This window comes from Xiphophorus maculatus, chromosome 16 (genome assembly GCF_002775205.1).
Source record: "Xiphophorus maculatus strain JP 163 A chromosome 16, X_maculatus-5.0-male, whole genome shotgun sequence".
In the NCBI taxonomy this organism is placed as follows: Eukaryota; Metazoa; Chordata; class Actinopteri; order Cyprinodontiformes; family Poeciliidae; genus Xiphophorus; species Xiphophorus maculatus.
In genome coordinates, this window is record NC_036458.1 from 24974538 (window position 1) to 24999041 (window position 24504).

The 24504-nt window shown below is 37.5% G+C and overlaps 1 protein-coding gene across 1 annotated transcript; it reads right to left on the minus strand.

Annotated features, from left to right (window-relative positions):
* Positions 1–9058: 9058 nt before the first annotated feature.
* LOC102230589 (homeobox even-skipped homolog protein 1-like) lies at positions 9059–15150 on the minus strand. The gene is made up of 3 exons (XM_005811922.2): positions 15012–15150; positions 12740–12963; positions 9059–9641 (listed from the first exon to the last, which is right to left on the minus strand). The coding sequence occupies exons 1-3, from the start codon at positions 15148–15150 to the stop codon at positions 9165–9167; spliced, it is 840 nt and encodes a 279-aa protein (XP_005811979.1). The 3' UTR covers positions 9059–9164.
* Between the last annotated feature and the right edge of the window lie 9354 nt (positions 15151–24504).

Here is a 24504-nt window from a genome sequence, read left to right on the forward strand (position 1 = left end):
TCTCCCCTCAAACTCTAACCGCTCTTGCATTACTACTACATTTAGAAAATGAGGGAAGACTCATCTAACGGCTGTCGCTCTCCCGAACACGCAGATTTAATTAGTACACGTGATGAACGCGTCCATAGCCTTTCAGAAAGTGTGGTCGCTCAAAGACAAAGACTCCCTGTACCCGACCAGAACTCTGGTTTCATCTCTGCAGAAGCCTTGACGCAACAAACCCCCTGGAGCAAGAAACGGACGTCCATTGGCTGAGAGCTACTGATCACATGATTGAAGAGGAGCGAGGAGAGCCGAACCGAATTGTTTGGAGCTGTCAATCACAGGAAAATATTTGAACAAGGCTGAGGTCTGGCACGAGCGGGACTTAAGCAGATGCGTAACGCTTTCTGCGCGCGCGATGCCGTCATGTCAGACAGTCTCTGGTTCTCACAAAGATCAGTTTAAGTCTTTGTGGTTCTCAATTCAAGTATATCCGAAAGAAAGAAAGAAAGAAAGAAAGAAAGAAAGAAAGAAAGAAAGAAAGAAAGAAAGAAAGAAAGGGAGGAAGAGTCTAATCTAAACAATTTAGAAGAGAATGCATTTATCTACGTCTTAGCACTATTATAGATTAATGCTAGTCTCCTTTCCTCTACTTCGTGAATGCAAGCAGATCAAGTGTTCAGCTTTTTTAAGAAATGCGAACAATTGTTAGAACATTTACGGCGTTAAAAAGGTCCTGGCTTGAAACACGAAGGGCGGTTTCCCAGCTTCTCCCACACACTCATATATATGTGTGTGTGTGTGTGTGTGTGTGTGTGTGTGTGTGTGTGTGTGTGTGTGTGTGTGTGTGTGTGCATATTAACACATTTCGTTAATATATCCAAATGATCGTATACACACACCATGCCTGTTATTTAGTGTTTCCAATTAAATCTGGAGTGATTATGTGAAGTCTGCAATATCGATATTTCGTCGATAAAAAAGTAAAATAATAATAATAATAATAATAATTAAGTAAAATATAGAGATCAGATAAGACATGTCCGCCACAGTTAGTTCAGGGGTTCGTGGTGAACAGGACAGTTCCTCTAAATCTCTTTCTTTCTGGTGCAGTGAATGCATTTTCAGTGTAAATATGTGAAAGTATGATTTGGAGTGGAAAAGGTGAAAACCTGCGGGTTTCATACTATCAGTAGTATAGAGGTGCCCCAGAACAAACAAACATTGTAGTTGCACATATGCTTTGGCGGACCGCTGTCTCCCGAAAGCATCATCATGTTTGCGTTACAGTCTCATTGATTGTTCCGTCACGTTTCTCAGTGTCTTCCTCTCGTGATGAACTAAATAAATACAGAAGTTAAAATAGGTCACTGGTTGATTTCCAGCAGTCCTGATGTCATACGCAGTGCTACGGATTTTCTGCCCGAGTCTCTCAGATTTTTTTATTCATACGTTTTCAGTTTTAAATGAATGTATTTTTAGCAATCTCTTAAGGGATGTGGGTGTGTGTGTGTTTGTGTCTTTAAGACTGTTACTGCTCATTGGCATTTATTGTCTAGTGCTTTTTATTGTTTTTATTTTATTTATGCTTATTTGTTTATCGCTGGGACAAAGAAATGCCTCCTTCGTGAATGAATAGAGTACTATCTAAGATATGTTTGTGTTTTTTGCTTCACGTTGTTCTCTGCATAAATACTCTGTGAAGTTGACGTACAATCTCTCTCATTATTCCAATAAGATCTAAAACGTGTCACACACATGAAAGCCATGAAATCCTCTCAGAATCGGTTAAATACTGAAGCAGTGTTTACGTGACCTTTTTGCTCTTTTTTCCTTTAGTGAATAAATGACCATAAAACACTCTATGCTGCTCAAAATGGTCTGCCTTTTTTTTCATCGTATACGTGCCGAATTGCTTGTGGCCTATATAACTTTATCAAACGAAAGAGTGAAGTATTAATTTTCGACATAAATTTCAAGACTATTCCACTTTCTTCAGAATGAATGAACCTCATACATGAAGGCAGGATGCATGACCACAGATGTGGTCATGTATTTCATACTGAACTGATGGGTTACGGAAAATGGCAATGCAATTCTGAATTTCTGCTTTAACCGAATAGTAGTCAAGCTGCTTTAACGGCCTGATGTCGGCTTGTCTGAGGGTGGGCGACCTTTGAGCGCGCACATTCAAACCACCCAGACAGCCAGTCTCTGCGCTGTGGTGTGATCTGGCTGCCCCCCGGGTCAAGGTCAGGTTTGATGCTCAGAGACAACCAGGGAGGGGGAGCTGCAGACTGAGGGACACGCAGATGCCAACTGAGCTCAAGTTCAAGGCCGCCGCACACCTGGGAGAGCAACTACAGAGCTACAGAGCTACAGAGCTGAGTGTTGTAGCTGTAACTGTTGCAAAAAAAAAAAGCAACAATTTATTTGTAATATCTTCATGGATGCGTTCCTTTATATGAATTTTTTTTTGCTTGTATTTTTTTAATTACTATTCTTTTGGTGTTTTTCTTTTTTACTCGGACATTGTGTCTCCAGAAAGGTTAGCTGAATATCAGAAATCTGTGTGGTTTCTAAAGTCAACTAGTCAGTATGGGACATCTCGTTACTAGAGTTGGAACAAGAGACAATCACTGTCTCCTGGCCTCGATAGCCTGAACATTAACAACAATTAAAAATAAGTGATTCTGTTTATTTTATTTTATTTTATTTTTTTTTATCTTAATAAAGCGAAACTTTTTCTGTCAGGTTTTAAACCTCCAAACAAAGAAGAATCCCGTTTTCTTCACTAAAGCACACAGACGCTCCTTTATCAAAACCTCCGTCTTTGTTCATCTCTCTGCATATGGTGACCATTCATTCATTCATTCATTCATTCATTCATTCATTCATTCATTCATTCATTCATTCATTCATTCATTCGTTCAGTCAAATTATTTTACATAAGGCCAACTGTATTTGCATAACAAATTTTGAATATTTTATTTATTTATTTATTTATTTATTTATTTATTTATTGTACAGTGTGAATTGTTTTGGGGCAAGTGTTAAATTGCCAAAAACAGTCTGTAAAAGAATAAAGGAGAACTCTAAACTCGGTAATGTGTATTTTCGTTGTAGAATTATTTCTCTCTGATACATTTTGTTCCGGTTCTTACCAGGTCCTACAGTTATTCAAATCAAACATGAAGTGTACAAAACAATTCAATTCAATTTATTTTAAATACTTACCGCCATTTCACAAATGTCGTCAAATCATTCATTCACGCATCCAGCTGATCCGAGTTTCACAACATAAATCCCAGCATGTGATTCAACATCACGTTAATATAGAAGAGTTTAGAAAAGTAAACAGTCACATATAAGATATTTTGCGTATTCTTAAGACAAAAAAATAAATATGTAAACCACTAAGAAGTTTGCAGTAAATATATTTAGTGACTTTTAGGCTTTATCTGCGCTTCAAGCTGCATCTCTTGCCCAGGCGACGTCACTCAGTCAGCTTTTGTTGTTCTGGATGGTCTTAGTATTTTTTCTACCCTTGCTTTTTTTGCTAGTTTGTATTTTGTTGCTCTTTTTCATATAAAATAGCTACACAGTTCACCTGAAACAAGTGAATTCAAATGTAAAACCAAAGGCCCCGTGACATACATACACTTTGAATTTGTAAAAAAAAAAAATCCCTGCAGGGTAAGTATCTTTGTTTTTATTTGCTTTTAAAATGCTTTTATTTCCAAAAAACTATTAACATGATTTAAATTCTAAATAAAATGGCTCTTGCTCGTGTTGAAAGATAGTGGACAATTAGCGAAAGAGAAGCGAAGTAAAAGCTGGAGAGGAGAGGCGTTCAGGGCCTCTGACTGCTCTGCATTAAGACCGATCGAACTTCTCCGGTATAATTACACCACTGGGACCAACTGAGATAGTTGACTGGCATTTCCTAACCGGAATCAGCTCGAACCCCCACTGCTCTGCTGCCCGGGTCTTCAATCGCAAATCTGCAAGATGTTTACATGATTTATACAACATGTTCTTGCTGTCTGGATTGGTGATGGAGCCCCAGGTGCAGTTGCAAAAGATCTTGTGCATCCGGGAGTTTGGGAATTATGATGACAGGGTTTAGTGACAAAGACGATACTGAAACAGGACAAGAGCGGCGGAACAAGCACACACCAAAAACAACAAAGAAAAACATAGAGAGAAAGAAATCGCGTCCTGACCAAAGGTGTGGATGTGGCTTCAGGAGCCAAAGCAGGTTTGAGTTTGAATATCTTTGTTCAGGCTCCGTTTGGACTGGACAAACTGGCTAAAACGTAGCCTGGACATTCAGTCTGAGAAAAAGAAAACAAGAATTTTTGTATGTTGGAGATTGCGGGTCAATTCATAGCTTCCTACTTCCTTTTCGTACATTTTGTGTAAAACCAAAATATCTTCGAATTGACCTCCTGCTGATATTCATTGGAGGTGTGTCATCACATTTCGAGTGGATTATATGAAGTTGTTTCTCACTGGTTCACGAGAAATAGCCCAGTAAAGATGGCTTAATTCCTTACTGAAAGTTAAATGCCAAACGAATCACGAAATGGTAAATGACGAATTATACAGCGCTGGATGACTTCGGAGCAGCAGACTGGAAAATCGCGGGGGATCATGAATGTAGATCTGGTCCCCACAGCGTTCAGACATGTCAGCGTTAGTAATGTCCGAGCTGCTGGCTTCTTCTGTAGAATTATACTTTGTAGCAGTGCCTGGTACAATACAATAGATGTCCTGGATGTAAAGTTATTATTACACAAAGAGAACAAGGAATCAATAATTGACATTTTGTTTTGTGAAGAAAACATTATGCAAAGCGATAATGTTTTCGCTTGCATCATGGAGCAACGCATTTTGACGTTCATAAAATATATAGAGACTTAAAATAACTCTTTCAAGGCTGTAACATAAACTTAAAACTGCATAAAAATACGACCTCTATTTGTTTTAAAAATCATCTGTGCTGTGACACAATAATCTCAATGGGCGAGACTGAAATTCACGTAAGCCTTGAGTTTTTATTACATATACTATTTGTGTTTTAGAACTTTTTAAAAGCACTTTAACAAGTACTTTGTTCAATAATGTTCTTAGCATAGATTTTCACAGAAGATGTTTGAATTACATAACAAATGCTGGAATATTTCATAATTAGCATTTAGCTTTTTTGTTTCCTGTCCATCACAGCAGCTTCTCATTTAAGTGCCACTAAAAATATTCACCCTCTTGGACGTTTTAAAAATGGGCGTTTTTAACACAAAAACTCTTTAATGTCAAAATGAAAAACTGATTTGTACATAATAGTAAAAATTCAATATTTTTAACACAAAATAAGTGATTGCATAAATCTTATGCAATCACTTCACCCATCACTACATTAAGAGAAGAGAACACTCCAAGCCTTTCAGAGAAATGAATATTGAAGAGTACAAGTCAGGAGATGGAAACAAAAAAGTTCAGTTAAATCCATCATCACAAAATGGAAAGAATATGGGAGGTGTGTCCTCACAAACTGACAGTGTAACAAAGAGGAGACCTTTCTGGGAAAGAAGCATCAGGAGCTGCAGCTCTGCTGAAGGAGATGAGAGAACTCTGTTTACATCCCAGGTTGGTTATTTTCAACCCCAACATCTGTCTCTCAGCTTCCTGACTATACAAGTAGCCACAGGAGACCACCCTCTGCTGTTGCAGACAATGCATATGAGTTGAGTTGTTGCTAACCTACCAGACACAACAACACAATGCATTTGTGGCAATTGTGTTGTGGCAAGTCTAGTGATTTTAATCATTCCTCACTCTCTGCTACACTTCCAATATTTCAGCAGTTTGCTAGCTGCAGTGAATGACTTTTTATATAGAGAAAACAAGACGCTGAATCTGTTTTACACAGAATTTCTTTTCTTTTTTTTTTTTTTTGGTATAGGCTACTCTAAGGAAATATTCAATAGAAATGAATTATATATGAATGACCAAATGAAAGGTTGGACTTTTTTTGGCAGGTTATGTGTGATGTTCTTTTCCTAACATGACCAATAGGAGGGAGGCTTGTACAACAGTCCACAGCTCAGGTTATCATCCTGGGAAAATGCATAACACATTCAAATTGCCCTGATAGATTCTTTTGGCTGATTTTTGCTATGCAGCCTCAAAATCTGCAACTCCAAAAGTGGTAGTCACAAATCTTTTGCCATATTAAAAACAAAATAAGCAAATGAACATAATACAGTTTGTAAAGTAGATATTTACATAAGTTTTGATCATGACCTTTAATTTATATAATATATTTTCTCACTAGATATTATATTTCAAAGTTTTTACACAAGCTTTGTACCACTTTTTTTAAATAACTAGGTGTTATTAAAACACCTAGTTATTTTAGTGGCTTGTATCTATGTTGCATGACTTTGTGTTTTTATGATGTAAAGCACTTTGAAATACCTTGTTACTGAAACACTGATATACAAATAAAATTTGATTAATTGATTACATATAATGTAAACATGGCTGTGTTATTTAAACTAGGTCTTTGTGGTGCAAAGCTGTTAAATTGTTAAAATGAGTTTAGTAAAATTTAATGAAATATTTTATCCTATCTGATGATTGTTACTAATATCGCCACGTTCTACAAACATACAAGGCAGTTAGTCCAGTTTTTGTTGTTTATTGAAGGTACAGTGCGCCACACAAAGAGAAAATAACTCTAATAAGCAGGTGTAAACAATTTTAAATTCTGCTTTTCCTCGCTCTCTGTGTTGGCTTTATTCTACATGCAGACCCATTTCCATGGCAACCAACAAAACACCTCAGCTAACTCCCTAAGGATAGAGTAATGTATTGACCAGAATGCTCTGCAGTATAGTTAGCTTCCTGTTTCCAGAGCGGTCTTCGGTTCGCTTGCATTCACATTACATTCAAACAGCACCAGAGTTCACTTCAACTGAACCGAGACCTAGGTTTTTAGGTGAACTAGAGTTCACTTTTTAATTTTGATCAAGTTTGATTGCACAGTCACACCTCCTCAAACAAACAGAAGTTTGATTAAAGCGGATTATAGAGGCCAGGTGTGAATGCACTCTATCTAATTTGGGACTGAACAGCTTTGTTCACTTTCTCTGTTGCTATTTCTAAAACTACAGGCAGACTACAATTCTAATTTGTTTGCAACTTTTGCTTGTGTTTGCTGATTGGGCAGGTAGACATTGAACTACAGGCAATCCTTGTAAATGGGAGAAAGTGAGATTTTAATCAAGCAGAACATCACAAGAAGGCAATAGCCACATGGCACGTGAATTGGTGCTATAGAAATAAACTGAACTGAAACAGAGTTGAAAATAACTGAACTGAATTGAATTGAAGACAAAATATTTTTGGTTATGAATTCTGGCCAAAGTAAAGCCTGATTTTCTTCCTAAGGATATTGAAAGATTGATCTCTATATATTAACTTGCCTAGATTATTACAATTTGATTTATGAGGGGTCATAAATGAAGTTATCTCTTCATTGCTTGTAGCTTGTACAAAATGCTGCTGTTAACAAGAAATAAGAAATGGGAACCTATACCTTCAATTCTGGCTTCACTCTACTGGGTTCCTGTTTGTTAGAGGATTGATTTTAGATTTTTGCAATTGGCTTTTAAGGATCTTAATGATCTTGCCTCATCACATTTATGGGTTCTTCTAAAACAGCATGCATCCACTACAGAACCCATAACTAGGTGCCATGTTACAGGGTCAGAATCGGAGATCTAGAGGTGATTCTGTCTGATATTAAATTTGAGAAGCAGCTTAAATTATATTCTGAACTTTTTGTGGGATAACTCTCAGACTGGATGAGAATCATAAAGGAAACCAGCTGAGTCCTCTTTTTTCTGCTGATTAGAGGCCAACAGAATATTCCACCATAAATACCATACACTGATTTAATCCACCTGCACAGGTGTTTGCAACACCAGCCATTGTTATGCTTGGTTAAACCAGGAGCCGCTCTACATGTGCTCTGTGTAATCATGCCAGACAATACACTGTGAGGTTAAATACAGGTATACACATCTGAACAGAGCTTAGCATGGCAGGACACAGAACAGCTATGATAATAATGTGCTTTAATCATGTGGAGCCATAAATGGAGGAGACAGACTGGCATGTCTGCAGTATGGCAATAAGAAATAGAGGAGTACAATTAACAGTGCTCTAGTAGGAAAATAACAGCCTTATAGTAATATTGGGAAACCATGAATAATTATGGGGGACCAAAACTGACATAATTAAAAATGAAAGAAGATATATAAATCTTTTGTTTTGTCTTTTCCCTCACACAAGTAAGTGTTTGTTCTTTTTTCATTTCCTCATCTCCTTTTATTACTTTTGTTTATGCATTTCTACTTCATTATGAAAGTGAGGAAGGCGGTGTCTTAAGGCTTCATCTTTTGCCTATTGGTTTGTTAGCAACCAATAGACCAACATGTTGGTTGATTAGCAGTAATTCTGCTTACGGCTTCAGCATTGCTAAAGCCATTAGCAAGTCTGATGGCTTCAGAGATGTTGAAGCCAGACTTCAACAAAGATGGCTTATTAGTAAGCTGGAGCTTAGCAAATTTATAAGAAAATAATGCTATAATATACTGTCAGGTTTTCATAGTTTGAATGAAGTACCCACTGAAGTTGGCTTCTGATCAAGGCAACTCTAACGAAGTTGCTAAGCTTCAGCTCACAGATAAACTGACTGACATCTTTGCTAAAGCCAGTCGTGTGTAATGTTAAATAACCTACAGGCAGAAGTTGAACCGTGCTCCTCATTTGAATAATGAGGCAGAAATGCATAACTAAAAGTAAAAAGAGGAGACGAGGAAATGTAAAAAGAACAATTTTAGTAAACTTCTGAATTTGGAGTAAGGTACAATTATTTTAAAAAATCAACCATTATTCTGCCATCTAACAAATGAAAAAAGAAAAAATGGAAATCATAACTGCCATAAACAAGATGTCAAAAATTGAAGGAAAAAATAAATGTCTTTAAATAAAATGTTATTAAGCATCTGGGTTTAACTGTGATTGTTTTAGATTCTGATGTCAACACTTCTTCTGCCTTGCTCTTCTCTTTCAGTTTTGATTGTTGCAGTTGTAGTTTTTCTTAGATGCATTCACACTTTTTCTTCCCTCTGTTGCAGGGAACCAGTCTGTTTTTTGGCTGCAGAGTTGTTGGCATGGCTCAGTCCCTTCATTTCCCACTGGACCTTATGAAGATCTTGTTGTCCCCACTGAGGGCAAAAGGAGCAATGACTTGAGACATGATGGTGCATGACGCCAGGAGAGGGATAAACAAGTACTGCTGTTGGAGGCCCCTCCCCAGGCTTGTTGTGTTGTTGGGAAAGGGAGAAACGCTCTGGCTGCTTCATTAGTGCACTGTGTGGACCATTTATCATACTGGAAAAAGTCAGTGGACAGTAGTGCTGAAAAGGTAGGTGGGGCAGTTGGGATGTGGAAAACGGGTAAATCAGGTTAGAAGATGGAGAAGCATGACCCATCAGCAGTGTGCCCAGTGGGTTGATGAGTGGGTGAGACCAAGGTAAGGAGTGCCTCTGACGTTTGTCCTTCATACGCCTGTTCTGGAACCACACCTGAAAAAGCAGAAAAAAGAATCAAAAATATTAATAAAAATATTAAGAAAAACAACAAGTGTCACTACAGGGATAATATTACAGCAGGCAATACAAAGGTTCACACAGGGCTTTCGCTCATTTGGAAAAAATGTAATGACACTAGCACTACTACTACTACTACTACTACTACTACTACTAGTACTAATAATAATAATAATAATAATAATAATAATAATAATAATAATAATAATAATAATAATAAATAGTAATAATAATAATAATAAATAGTAATAGTAAGTGCAGTACAGGCGTTGAACTGCTATCTGTTAGCATAAGGCCATATTAGGTTGGGAGTTTTGATATGTTTTTATATGTTATTGTGATAACTGTGTATGTGCCCCCCTCAACTAATGCTGCAGCAGCCTGGTATGTCCACACAGCCAGACTCCAAGCACAGAACCACAGACCCTCTTTCTGATCTCCCAGGATTGGAGTCGTGTCTCTCTGTCCATCACTCTCCCCACCTTTATCCCCATCATATGTCACCTGATACACCAGAGACAATAAAACACTGGGTTAATAAACCCAGTGTTTTATTGTACACCAACACCAAGATATGGTATAAACATATACCTCATCACCTCTCTACCCATGATGTTCATATCACAACCTAGTTCATCAGTAGCCTGTGTACACAAAGAACTAGCTGTGACATGCACAGTGAAGACGTGGTCCAAGGACTCTGAGACATTCTGAGGGACTGTTTATGTCCCACTGTGGGGGAAGAACTCTGAGCTTCTCAGGAAGAGGATGACAGCGATGTACAGTAGTTCCATAAAAATGGAACAGATGCAGGGTAAATTTCACCATCCAGCGCTGGGCTCCACTCAGCTCACCTTAAGGTCGCCAGCAAGATTACACCAAAGATTGTAGTTCTGTGAGCTCTGATTTTACCTTCTCCTCATTCTGCTCCCTCTCTGAGGCTGTTTTTTCTGCTTAATCAGGATTTGTTTATGCAACAGAATCAAGGTTTCTTTTTCAATAGTGGAATAATTCAGTTGGTTTTGTGAAACCAGGACCCTGTAATAAGAGCACTGGTTGTGGTGACAAATTGTCTGATCCCTGTTTTGAATCGTTCATTTCTGATGGTCTCACTGACAACAGACCGCTCTTAAAGCAAGTATGCCTCCTAGTAGACGCTGGAGGTTCTGAGTCAGTCATTCTCTTAAAAGTCTTACCTTTCTCACATGAGAGTGGACATAGTTTCAACTCTGTTCTGAGAGGGATAGAGATTGGTTATGCTCCAAGAACAGTAAACAGAGTTTACATAAAATCAAAACTGAAGCCAGTAGACAGCGACAGGATTTTTCCCTGTCACTGTCTACCCAGATTCACCATCGATGATGTGGCTTTGCTAGTGGGGAATAACATTTCTGGAAGTTTAGTACATCCAAGTCTGGAGATTTTAGACGATCCTTTAAATCAGTGACTGACGCCAGTCTTATATGCTTCTGTCAGATCGCAGCTGTAGCTACTGTCCAGTAGTTTGCCTCCATCAGCATGTCAGTGTGTGTGTGAATGGGTGAATTATTGTGAAGCGCTTTGGGGTCCTCTGGAGTTGATAAAGTGCTATAGAAGAACAAAGCCATTTACCATATGTTATGGTTATGTAAGCATGCAGCACTGTGTATGTGAGCAGATAAAAGAGTCAGAGGAAAGATACTCTGACAAAATCTGCTGATTTTGTAAGTGCCTTGGTAAGATGTGTGCTATAAAAATAAGTTGAATTGAATTAACCTGGCAAATGTGATGAAGCAAAATTTGTTATATTATGTAATCCACTGCTGTTGATACTATCACATGTATATATAACAGCATCACGGACTGGACTAACTTATTTGAGGACAACACCGTGTCCATCAGTAAGGCACATTGATTCTCCAAAACAAGCCCTGGATAAATCCTGAGATAACGGTTCTACTCAAGGAGAAGAAGGTGGCATTTAGGTCAGGAAACAAAAAAGAGCTGAGAGCTGTGCAGAAAAAACTGCAAAAAAAAAGAGAGAGAGATGGGGGGGAAAATGATGGAGGCTCAATTGCAGCAGAAAAGCCTCTGACGACAATTTTAGGCCACAAACTGCCTAACCTGTAAGCCATTACGTTTACAGGTTTGACTATAGTCACCCCTCACTTTGTGCACTGATACCAGCTGAACCACATATTGATTGAGATTAGTTATACTGGACTCTATAAAGAAAACCTGGATGTTCACCTAAACAATAAACGGAATTGGACTCACTTATGTTCTTTAGGCAGGTGAGATCATTTGCACTGCAGGCTGAGATTCGGATTACCTGTTAGTGAGCTGATTACAAATTTAAAGCATTGAATTGGACCTGTTTTGTAAGTGCCTTGGTAAGATGTGTGGTATAAAAATAAGTTGAATTGAATTAACCTGGCAAATGTGATGAAGCAAAATCTGTTATGTAATCCACTGTGTAGCAGAAAACAGATTTCTTATCAGATATGAAGATAACCCCTTTTATATGAATACAAGTTTGATACGATCAGCAGATGTTAAATCAAAGAACAAGAATTGAAAATGTTCTGGATGTTTTGAATCAGTCTTATAATTTTCTTTCTACTACACAACTGTATACCTGTTTGTGTTGGTCTTACATATTCAATTCCAATTTAATATATTGATGCTTGTTGTTATGTGGCAAAATATAGAAAGGTTCAAGGTCTATGAATACTTTTGCAATCAACTGTTTGGAAACTAAACATTTAGCTCATACATCAATATTTAGTGTGTAAACTAAATGCTTAACTTACTAACTAAATATTTAATTTGAAAGCTAAATGTATTGTTTGTAAGATAAAGATTTAGTTTGTGAAATAAATATTTAGTTTGGAACTCAAACATATGAATAACATCGTGAAAATATGACTTTGAAAAATGAACATCCACGTTTTTCCCCTTTATGACATGCTAGATAAATCTAAATATTGCTGTTAATTTTTAACTGTAACTTTACAAATGGCACCTCATAATCCCGCATTAAGCAGCAATGAACGGTTTATCCTCTGCTGAAACTCTTAGAAAGCAGTAAATACCTTTATCGTAGTCTCTGGAAGGTTGAGTGCTGCGGCCAGCTCGCAGCGCCGAGCCCGGGACACATAACTCTCATTGCGGTACTCCTGCTCCAGTCGGGACACCTGATCCCGGGTGAAGGCCGTCCGGTGCCGCCTACTGGGGTCCAGCGAGCCCTGCTGTTGCTCCGGGCTGCTGTCCGGGGTGACCACAGCACCCCGGACTGCTGTCTGTCTGCCTTCCGCCACTAAAACGACAAAAGCTTAAGGGTAGCCACTGTCTGCTGGAACAGAAGAAAACTATCCTTCACAATCATACCATAAATACATTTTAGAGTGTTTTTTCGGTTGAATATGTTTTAGTAAGAGCTAGGCTGCAAAATAAGATTGTTTAGTAAGAGACCAATAACATAGCAATAAATTACATCCAAGTACAAACAAAGTAATTGCATCTGGTAACCTATCAGGTTTACTTCCCGGCCCGCTCACTCAGGCTCATCTAGCCTACGCAAAAAGCACAAATCAAAAATCCCATTGGCTTCTCCTTCCAGCTTCCTACCGCTCTTATGACAATAGTTTCATTTACGCTAGATAAATCCAAATAGAAATGCGTTCTGTATTTAATCTACTTACGCATAAATTAGTTCTGTGCTCAAAAATAAATCAGAGCACCTATCGCCCTTTGTGTTTATCGCTGTGTGCCTTTCAGGTTAATTTTCTCCCTAATTCAATCTGCGCTTCTAACCCAGTGGAGTGGAAAAACACGCAGACATATTTATCTACATACCCTACACCAAACCTCTCCACCCCCCACCGGTCACACACAGACCTCTCCTGTCCGGCTCCTGTCTCTCGTCCTGCAGCCAGCATGTTTTTCCAGGTGGAGCAGGATCGGCGCCGCGGCTCTGAGAAGTGTTTATAAGGTGTTCAGAGATAAAACCTTTGGTCGCCTTCGCAGTCTTTGTACTTTTGTTGTGGAGAATTAAAGACTTCGTTGTTGACTCGTTGTTCAGACCGCAAACAGACACTTATTGTTTTCGTCTGTTTGATGTGTATGAGTTTGGGAGCGAATTATCACTGGTTTACTGTCTCCAAAGAGACCGGCTGATCAGGGGGGAGAGGAGTTAGTAATTTAGATAATTTTAAGGCTGCTAGTTTGTAGCTACCTTATGATGCCAGGTTACTTCTATACATATTCTTTCATATTCTTTGCAAATAACATAATTTGGACAAATATTGAAACCATTTTCGAGTTTCATTCATTCACAAACTTTATTCATAGTTTGTAAATCCCACTGAGACATTTGGTCTTATTAAGCTTTTGAAGCTTTTTTAAGCTTTAAAGGAGTACATTAATGTTTATTCTTGGTGGTCCCAAATTTTCCTCTATTTTATGAGATCTTTGAAAAGATGACGTATGATCAGTTGACCACATCCCCTAACAACTGAGGACACTGATAACCTTACTGTTCAGAACTGACCTCCAGTAGAAACCTTCAGAGAAAACACCACAACTGCATATCTCTGGTGCTTTTTTATTTTAATGGGATTATATAGAATAGAATAGAATAGAATAGAATAGAATAGAATAGAATAGAATAGAATAGAATAGAATAGAATAGAATGTACTGATCCCCTAGGGGAAATTGATGAAATTACATTTGATCAATTTTCAAACTAATATTAATAAAGCTTTAGCAGATTTTTGGAAATGTCACAATATTAAAATAAAACTGGTGATAAATATTAAAAACTTGAAAGATATTTATCAAATGTTCTTCTCATAATTTTAGTCTAAAGACAAACAGTACAGGTGTGGAAGCCTACCTACAGGCAGAGAAGGAAAATGTCAAAGTTTACTGTGTAGCACTAAATATTGTGGATTTGATGAAAACATGTTTATTTCAGTTGTTTGAGACTTGACCTGATCTACCCCTCAAAATTTGAGTCTTCACCTGGACAGCCCTGCTACATGTGGGTGGTCCCCCAATGCTCCATGCTTTCTAATCTACTTCTGAAACATACATAAGATTACCACTGGAATGACTGTCAGGATCTGTGTTTTTCTGTGTGTTAATTTCGAGTTTTCTGTGTCCTTGAGTCTCTTCGTTGTCCTGTCCTCCCCTTGATTGTTCCCAGGTGTGTCTCGTTCTCTGATTACCAGCTGTGTATTTAACTCCACCTGTGTTCCTTGTTCCTCGTCTGGTCCTTGTCAATGTCTTGTGAATGTGTTAATGTGCGTGCTGCCGGTTGTTTGGACTGTGCTCTCATCATTAAATTTCATTATTCATCTTACCTGGGTCCGCTGCGTCTGCCTCACCAACCCTCACCGCACCGCTTCGTGACAATGACTGGTCGTGATGTTTGTTTGTGTCAGGGATGTTCAGCTTTTTCCAAGTCAAGCCCAGTCTTAAGGCTGTAAGAGGATAAGTCATTGAGTTAAATGAGTGTCAAACGTCTCATTGAACGGAACAGGATGTGCTTTTGATTTCTAGAGAAGGTTGGGGGTATAAGTTACATTTATTTGTTCTGAAATGATCCAGTCATTAGTTACACAGCATTCACTTCAAGAGACATCCATGGTCATTATTAATTAGATAAAAACTGTGACTAAGACTCACATTTTAGACTAATACTGTATTTTCTCTATTATAGAGTAAAATTTGTATTTATATGTTAAAGTTCTGGCAACCACAGCTGCTGGCATTTTACCATAAATTAGAGATGGGTTTTTTTGTGTTTTGTTTTTTAACAGGAGTCCAAGTGAAGTCTCTAGTCTTTGGGGCAATAGTCAAAGTAGAGTCTGATGTCTGTTGCAAATTAAATACAACTTGAGGCTGAGCGTCAAACTTACTCTGATGTGTGCATAGGATTCCATCTTGGACCAGTGTCATACTTTAGATGTTCCCTTTATTCAACACCCTGATTTATAGGAATGGTTCATTAGTAGGTATCTGCTATGTGTGACATGCTGAGAGGGTCATTCAGTCATTTTAACTAAATGAATTGGAAGAAGGGCATATTTAAAATCTGCAACACACCAGCCATTAAGAGATTTTAACTGAACATAATGGTTTAGCAGCCACTCAAATTTTCAGAATCAGAATTTCTAAACCTCAAACTGGCTTAAGTCAGATGCAGTACACTCTGTTTTCGTCTTTTTAGCAAATTCACAACTGCTTTGCTCAACCATGACAAAATGATTTTTACAATTTGAACATGAACACTTAGCAATATGCTTTGAAAGTCTTATAGGTCATGGAAAAAAATCTTGGGAAGTTGTTGCTTATGGTTCTCTAGTGTCCTGTTCTCAATAAGTGATCACACAGTCTCACTCTATTTCATTATATCCATGTTTGTAGAATGATGAACACGTTGCATCACTTTTCAATGCATATGTGAAACACATTGAATGTAACTATGCAACACATGTTGCTAATAAGTTCTGAGAATACTGGAAAAAACTGTTTGTTGTCCCTGTGAGACACACACAATGCCTTTTGGAAGTAAATATGTCTCAAGCCTGACCTGACTCTCTATATTTTAATGTATCATGGTGATTTCCATCAAAACCAGTATGGAGTGCTGCTAAGAAATGGAATCTCAGATGTTAAAATGTAAAAAAAGTGAGTCTCAGAGGTGAAAACACAGATAGCAATAATGATAATAAAACAACAACTTTGCTTAGTCTGTGGATTCTGGTGACATCTTGTGCTCTGCAGTTCAGGTTCTTCTCTCTGTGCCACTGTAAAAAGCGTCATGTGCAATTTAGCTACAGTTTTGCAACTGATGTGATGATGCTATACAGAAAGAAACTAGGGACAATATTTGTTTGCATAAATACCTGTTAGACTTAAAGTGACAGGATTACATTCGATTAATTGTCGTTAGTTGTTAGCTATTAGTTGTTTTAAAATATCTTGTTATTTAAATACAATGAAACCTGCCTATGTTCACCATAAAAACTTAATTTTAAATACACTGCCTGGCCAAAAAACGAAAAACGTCACTGCCAAAAAAAAATATATATATATAAAAAATCACATGCTCTAATATTTCATTGGGCCATCTTTGGTTTTGATTACAGCACATATCCACTGTGGCATTATTTCGATAATTATTGAAATTATTTCTGCAATGTGACAAGATTTATTTCTATCCAGTGCATAAATATTTCACCAAGATCTTTCATTTACCGCCACAAAAGCCTTATCCAGCACATCCCAAAGATTCTCAATAGGGTCAAGGTCTGGACTCTGTTGTGACCAATCTATGTGTGAAAATGATGTCTCATGCTCCCTGAACTAGTCTTTTACAATTCGACCCCCATAAATCCATCTTGGAATATTCCCCTGCCAGCTCTGATTACCAGCTGACCTCATTCTGTGAGCACATGCTGTTGCTGAACCTGGACTTGACCAACTACAGAAACTCCAGATCATAGCACTGCCCCCACAGGCTTGTACAGTAATCACTAGGCATGATGGGTAATCACTTCACCTGTCTCTCGTCTTACTCTGCTGCACCCATCACTCTGGAACTCTGGGTAAATCTGGACTCATCAGACCACATGACCTTCTTCCATTGCTCCAGAGTCCAATCTTTATGCTCCCTAGCAGATTGAAGCTTTTTGTCCGGTTAGCTTCACTGATCAGTGGTTTTCTCAAAGCTATAGAGTTGGTCAGTCCCAGTCCCTTGACTTCCCTTCACTGTGTGGAAATATTTTTACTTTCACTGTTAAACATAGATCGGAGTTCTACAGTTGTTTTTCTTCTAATTGATTTCACCAAACATTAAGTGCTCACCAATGACAATCATTCAGGATTTTTTTCCATCCGCATTTCTTCCTTGAAGACAATTGGTCTCCATTATCCTTCTAGTTTTTAACAATGCGTTGGACAGTTCTTGACCCAGTTTCAGTAGTTTAAGAAATCTCTTTAGATGTTTTCTCTGCTTGATGCATATCAATGATTTGACCTTCTCAAACAGACTGACATCTTTTCCATCTCCTTAGACATGGTTGTTTAATAAATGAGAAGCAACTCATTGCACCAGTTGGGGTCAGATAACTTTTTGCCAGCTGGAACAATATCGACTATGAAGTAATTATCCAATAGGAGTCTTGTACCTATTTGTTTTGTCAAATCCAGGTGACGACTTTACTTTTGGCCAGGCAATGTAGTAATTTCACTGTAAAACAGTTGCATAAAATTTATTTATAACACCACCTAGAGTTCCACCAGCTGAATCTGATTAAACTTTTACCTTCTTTAAATGGAAGATGTTCATCCACAATAAATCCTAAATATTTAGATTTTTTTGGAACAGACAAAGTAATAGACTCAAAGCAAAGACTAAATGTTCTCAGTTTGTGACTCAGCATTCGAAAATTAATAACGTCAGTTTTATCACAATTTATGTCTAACCTAATTTTGCTACACCAAAAATAAACCACACTTAATTTCTGAAGATCTCAGCAATAAGCACCATGTCATCTTCTATATCGCTTTCTGTCACTCCCACATCTACCTTCTTAACTGCCATTACCTGATCATTTATATATAAGGCAATGAGAGTAAGATACGGGACGTCACCTTGTTTAACACTGTATGGTGTTGGAAGCCAACCTGTTCACCTGAACACAAGATTGTGAATTATGATAAATAGCTTTTACAGAGTTATTAAGTTTCCCATCAATTCCTGCTTTTAATAACTATTTAATAGACTTGTATGTTATGACCAAACAAATAATCTATGATTTTCAGTCTCCTGTTCCTAAAATGCAAGATAATACCTAAGAAAGGCAAATTTAGAGCCTTGTTTTCCATGGGACAGACTTGATCATCACCAGCTGGTACTTTTGTGCTCAGTTCAGCAGTCATACACTAATACCAAATTCAGTACCAGTTAAGAGGGACAGTGACTGGATACAGTGGCAAGTGTTTTGTTCTGTGAGAGATGTGAGCCTTATTAGAAACACATTTCTTGCAAAAGAGGATAACTTATTTTTTTCCTTAGTGGGATGAATTGAATTATTTGTGACCATGCATGCCAATGAGGTTTTTGTTATTGTCTTTGATTTTATCCTTAGCACAGAGATTTTAAGAAATGTAATGATTTGCATTGTTGCTGTCACATTCTGCCAAACACTCTGTCCCATAGGGTTTGTAGTTTTGATCAAATGATCAGAGTACAGTTGTATCTGTACAACACATGGGCATTGAACCCCTGCCCTGTTGCATGTTTCCCAACTATGCTGGTGCTGAGTTTGCAGTTTGGTGATCATTTATAAATCTGTTCATAGTTTGGCCGTCGTGTTTTTTTATAATGGTGTATGAGTTTCCACAGTATATCACGACATTGCTGACTTTATTTTTGGTATGTAATAGTCATCAAACTAATGATAAAAATCCCTGTGTACCTGGAATTGCAACTAAAATATTTCAAAAGCCAACTTGAATTCTCAATGAAAATCTTTACATATATATTTTTTTCCTTTGGACACATCCACAAGGGATTTTTGCTTGGAACATCAAACAAGAAGCAAGAACTCTCCTAGTTGAAATATCTTTGTTTCTCAGCTAGCCTAGGAACGCCTTGGGATTCCCCCGGAGGAGCTGGAACAAGTGGCTGGGGAGAGCAAACTGTGGGCCTCCCTTCTTAGGCTGTTACCCCGCAACCTGACCCCGGATAAACAGAAAATGATGGATGGATGGATGGATGGATGGATGGATGGATGGATAAATGCACATACATAAACACACTCACATGCATGATACACACAGCACAATAGAATACCGACGGCAATGTTAGCTAACTTGGTTAGCTAGCTAGTTTCAAGAAATGTGCTCTTTCCATCCCCTCCCCCTCCTGCCCACACGCACACATAATGGACACTGACATTGTTCCAACAATGCTGTTATAAAATTGCTGTTGTTGTCATTTCGTTTTAAAAAATGTTCTACAAATCATCACAAATGTTCGAATTGTTCTATAAATGCTTAAAAAAGTGAAAATTGAAAATATTTCAAACATGAAATAATTCTTGTGTGAAATAAAACACAGCAGAAAGTATCATACTAAACATTATTTTGAATCAAAATGACAAAAGTAGCATAAAAACACAATGATTTAAACATGGGTTCAAAAAGACCCACTCATGGAAGACTGTATAGTCAATATGTCATGCATCAGAGGGTTAAACAATACACTAAAGTTCACAACTGTTCTTCAGTAGATTTCCATAGAGAATAGATTTATCAGAGATCAAGTGATGATGGCTGTTCACAGCATTCATACATGTGCTGAACGTCAGGAGTTGATGTAACTGAATCACAAGCTATTCTGGAGCCTAAACCCGAGAACTTCTCCATGCAGGATCAGGTTGGGGAGACAATACAGCTTCTGAGAGTTCACACTAAAAGTTTCTAAAACTGACAGATCTGGGATCACACACATTAACAACTGCACCTGCACCTTGTGCTATATTGTTTTATTTAGTGTATTACACTAAAAGTTTATTATTTCTGTATTGATAACTAATTTCATAAAAAATTTATTAGAAATTGTGTTTCAGGTTGCGGCGCAGGGGAAAGCAATCAAAGAGAAAACTAAAGAGACTAAAGAGAAATAAATATTAGCAGCATAGCCAAGAGAAATGTTACGTATTCATGTAGCATTTATGTCAATCTCTGCAGATGGGGAAAAGATATAGATGTCAGATGAAAAAAATGTCAGATGTCAGATGAAAAAAATGCATCCAACTCGCCATGTTCACAAACGTTGCATTTATGAGGCAATTTTATCAAGATTTTCATCAATATTGAAGTAGTAAAGGGCCAAAACCAAATTTCTCCAGAGAAAAAAGCTAATAGCCTTAACTGACTCCATCAAAAAGCCTTTTCAGCATCGATAGAAATTATGATGCTGACCAAATTATGACCATCATCTACACCTATTAGAGGTGTAGATGATGGTCGAGATTCTCCAGCTTTTCCTCAGTGTTGGTGTTTATTTAAATGCTTTTTCACACTGTACATTTATTTATCATTTCATTTTTTCTATAATATTGCATTGGGATGTTTGCTGTTATGGGTGCACACATTTAATAAACACCTTTATGGGTTTATACGCCCAACATTGGGTGCATAAACATTAACCAGTGTCACAATCTTATACACCAAATTTGCCTGATATGATAATGAATCATCCACTTTGATCTGAAATAATGTTAGAAGTAACAAATGGGCTGTTTTGAATAATTTGGATAGCAGCACCCTTTGCAGATAAAAATTCTAAAAGATAAAAAAAAAAGCCTTCAGAGATATCGTTTACAATACTGTGGCAAGCCACAGTGTGGGAAGGATTCTGCTGCCTTTCTCCATGGGTCAAAAGACATGTTAATTACAGCTTTTATTAGAAGTCTCATACTGAGCACTAACTTCGTTACAATACACTCGGAACCAGCTCTGAACAGACTTTTTGAATACTCAGCTCCTTCCCTTGTTGCTTTATGTGCTTGCCAATGCATGCATCAATAGAGATGTGAAAAATCTTCATTTTTGTTCCATCTGTCTCTCATAAAGAATGTGATGGTGACCATATGTGATGTACTTTCACTTCCAGAATGTATTTTGACTTGTGTCAACAATAAGTGAAGGCAGCTGGTGTTATGAAAGGAGTTGTAGTTGCAACAGGAAAATAATCAGAGCTAATAGAAATCGGATGAACAGGCTTTAATAAGTTGGTGAGAGCTCTCTGCTTATTGACTTGGTATGTCAATAAGCTAATACCCCTGTCCCAGCCCAGCAACTGATACAACAAAATAGCAAATTTGCATTACACACTATCTCTAAGACTACTTTTGATAATGCATATAACACGTTTCTTCCTAATATCATATGCTAACATCTGTTGTAAAGCTTCACATTTCAAAGGAGTGTGTCAATGTGTATATATATCTATATATATATCCACCTCTCCCTTTCTCCTCACAGTTGTCACTCCACGTCCAGCATGACAGCTTTCTCATTAATTACACCAGAGATAAGTCAATACCAAGGGAGCTATTTCAAATAACTCATATTACTTACTGGATTAGGTTCTGTGTATTTGTACCTGCACTTGTGAGGGGGTGGGCATGCATGTGTGCGTGTGCGTGGGGATGTGGGTGTGTGTGTGTGTGCGCGTGGGGGTGGGTGGGCGTGTGTGTGTGTGTGTGTGGGGGGGGGGGGGGGGGGGGGGGGGGTGCCTGTCTTCCTTTCTTTGCTGTGGTTGTCATAAAAGTAGGTCTGCACCACACAAACAGTAAAGAGATTGCTTGTAAAAAACACAACAGCTACAAACACAGACATGCAGACCATGCATGAAAAGAGAGGCTGTGTTATCTGCATTACATGAAAGGCGATTGGTATCACAAACAACAAAGAACTGTTGTTTTGACAAAAGTACAGAAACATGGAGTTTCATTTATTGTCTGTGTAAAGGCAGAATAAAATGCTGTCTTTTCTAAATGGTGCATTTTGACATTGACAACTATAAAGGAGTTAAATCTCATGACAGCATTACTAAGACCTGCATCCATTCTTGAGTTTCATGACTAACAACATTACAGAAAGAATGATACTTCTAGGATCTAATGACAATTGACTGTTCTAGAAGGTAAGAGTGAGGAGCTTAGACTTTTTAAGAAATTCAAATAAAGCCATAATGTTTTCTGTCAGTCAGTCATCCCATGACCCAGGGGTCAGAAATGTGTTATGCTGGATGCTTGGACAGTTAGGTTGGCAACCAAAGTTACTGGGGCCAAACCTGGAAACATGTGATGACATCTAAAAAAATTATATTGCGTAAAAGTGCAACTTTTTTTTTATGTTCTTGATTGACCAGCAAACCTCCCTGACCTTTAACCCCATGGAAATTATCTGATTCTTTGTGCAGAGGAAGATAATAAACAAAACCCAACAAAGCAGATGATCTGAAGGCAGCTATCAATGCAAGCTGGACTTATATTACACCTGCAGTGCATTGATACAGTAATTCATGCAAGTGAGAGGAGGCCCAACCAAGTATTGAGTGTATAGAAATGTACATACTTTTCAGAAACCTCACATTTGTGCTCAAACATCTGGTTGGTTGGTCTACTGTAATATTCTAATTTTCTGAGACAGAAATTTAGTTGTCTATACCTGTTAGCCATAATCATTAAAATTGCAAATAAAACTTAAAAATAAATAAATAAATGAAAGCTCAAAATACTTTTTTCTACATGTAATGAATCTCTATAAATGGCATGTTTATGCAATGTTAACAGTGCATTTCTCAAAATAATTTCTACAAACAGCAAAACAACAAAGCCAGCCTTTCTCAAAATATTTAATTCATTTCTCAAAAGTAAATATGTGTCAATGAACATGCCAGTGCTTCAGAATGATAAGTCCTTTTCTCATTGCATATGGATAAGATGTCAAATTAATTAGTCATGTTGTCAGCATAACACTGTACTTTGAGAGGATGTTCTGTTTTAAGTTATAGCTAAAGTTTTGATGATTGTAACTTGTAATTTTGGAAGCTCAATGGCAAGAGACCAGACAATGTTCATATTCATGTTTTTACTGTCATTTATTGAGAGACCAGGTCATTGTGATACAGAAAGGACAAGACAGCCCTGCAGAGAACAAGGAAAAAATTAGATATGGGAACATAAGGTAATCTCCTTAAAGATGCAGTACATAACTTTTATTTTTTAAAAAAGAATATTTTTGTTATATATTTGTTGAAACTAACACCAGTTACAGTATTGTGACAGTATAGTATGAGACAAATAATGTGTGAAAAAATAAAGCTTCTTCACCTCCTCTTTGAGCTACTATTGTGATCTAAAGAAATGCACTGCTCCTGGTTAAAAACAGGCAATTAGAGTCAGAGGAGGGTCTTAGCATTGTCAATCAACCTCAGATATGCGTGCACTGCTCAATGTACTAATGGTGAAGAAACAACTTACTGTTACAGAAAAACTGTTTATCCATCGTTGTCAGTGGCCCCGCTAACTAGCCTAAGTATTCATGTAGCATTTATGTCAATCTCTGCAGATGGGGAAAAGATATAGCATAGCAGAAAGCAAGGGGGAGCGAATGAGCAGCATGTACACAACCATGAATGATAGAGCTAAGACTGTCCTTGTGGCTCTCTGTGTGTCCGGCACCGCACCATGTTTGTGTTTTCCTCCTGTTCTACCCCAATAAGTGGGGAAACCAATTTTATGTTAAAACAGTCTGCCATGAGCAAGTTACATTCCAGATATCATAAACTGGTTTATGACTAGATGTATTAGTAAAGTAAGATATATCTAATTTAATTTGAGTAGTATAAATGATGTCAGATTTACCATTGAGTTGTATGGAAGCTTCAATTCAAGATATCTACAATGAAATATTGACTGTATGAAATACAGATATCTACAATTAAATTACCGGTATGACTAGTTATAGTCAATCTATCTCGCTTTTTGTTCTGACTAGACATAATTCTAAATAAAGATTTCTTGAACGACACCATAATTCAAGATATTTTAATTGCATTTTTTGATAGGAGATATGTATATTTGGCATGTGCAAATTAAATTGCAGATATCTTCAAAGCAATAATGACTAGGCAAAACTAAATTACACATATCTGAAATGATCATTTTAACTTGGCAAAAGTCCTTTTAAAAATATCCCCAAATGAATTAGAGATATATTTAATTACACACATTTTATAATGTGTGTAATTAATACAGAATATTATCT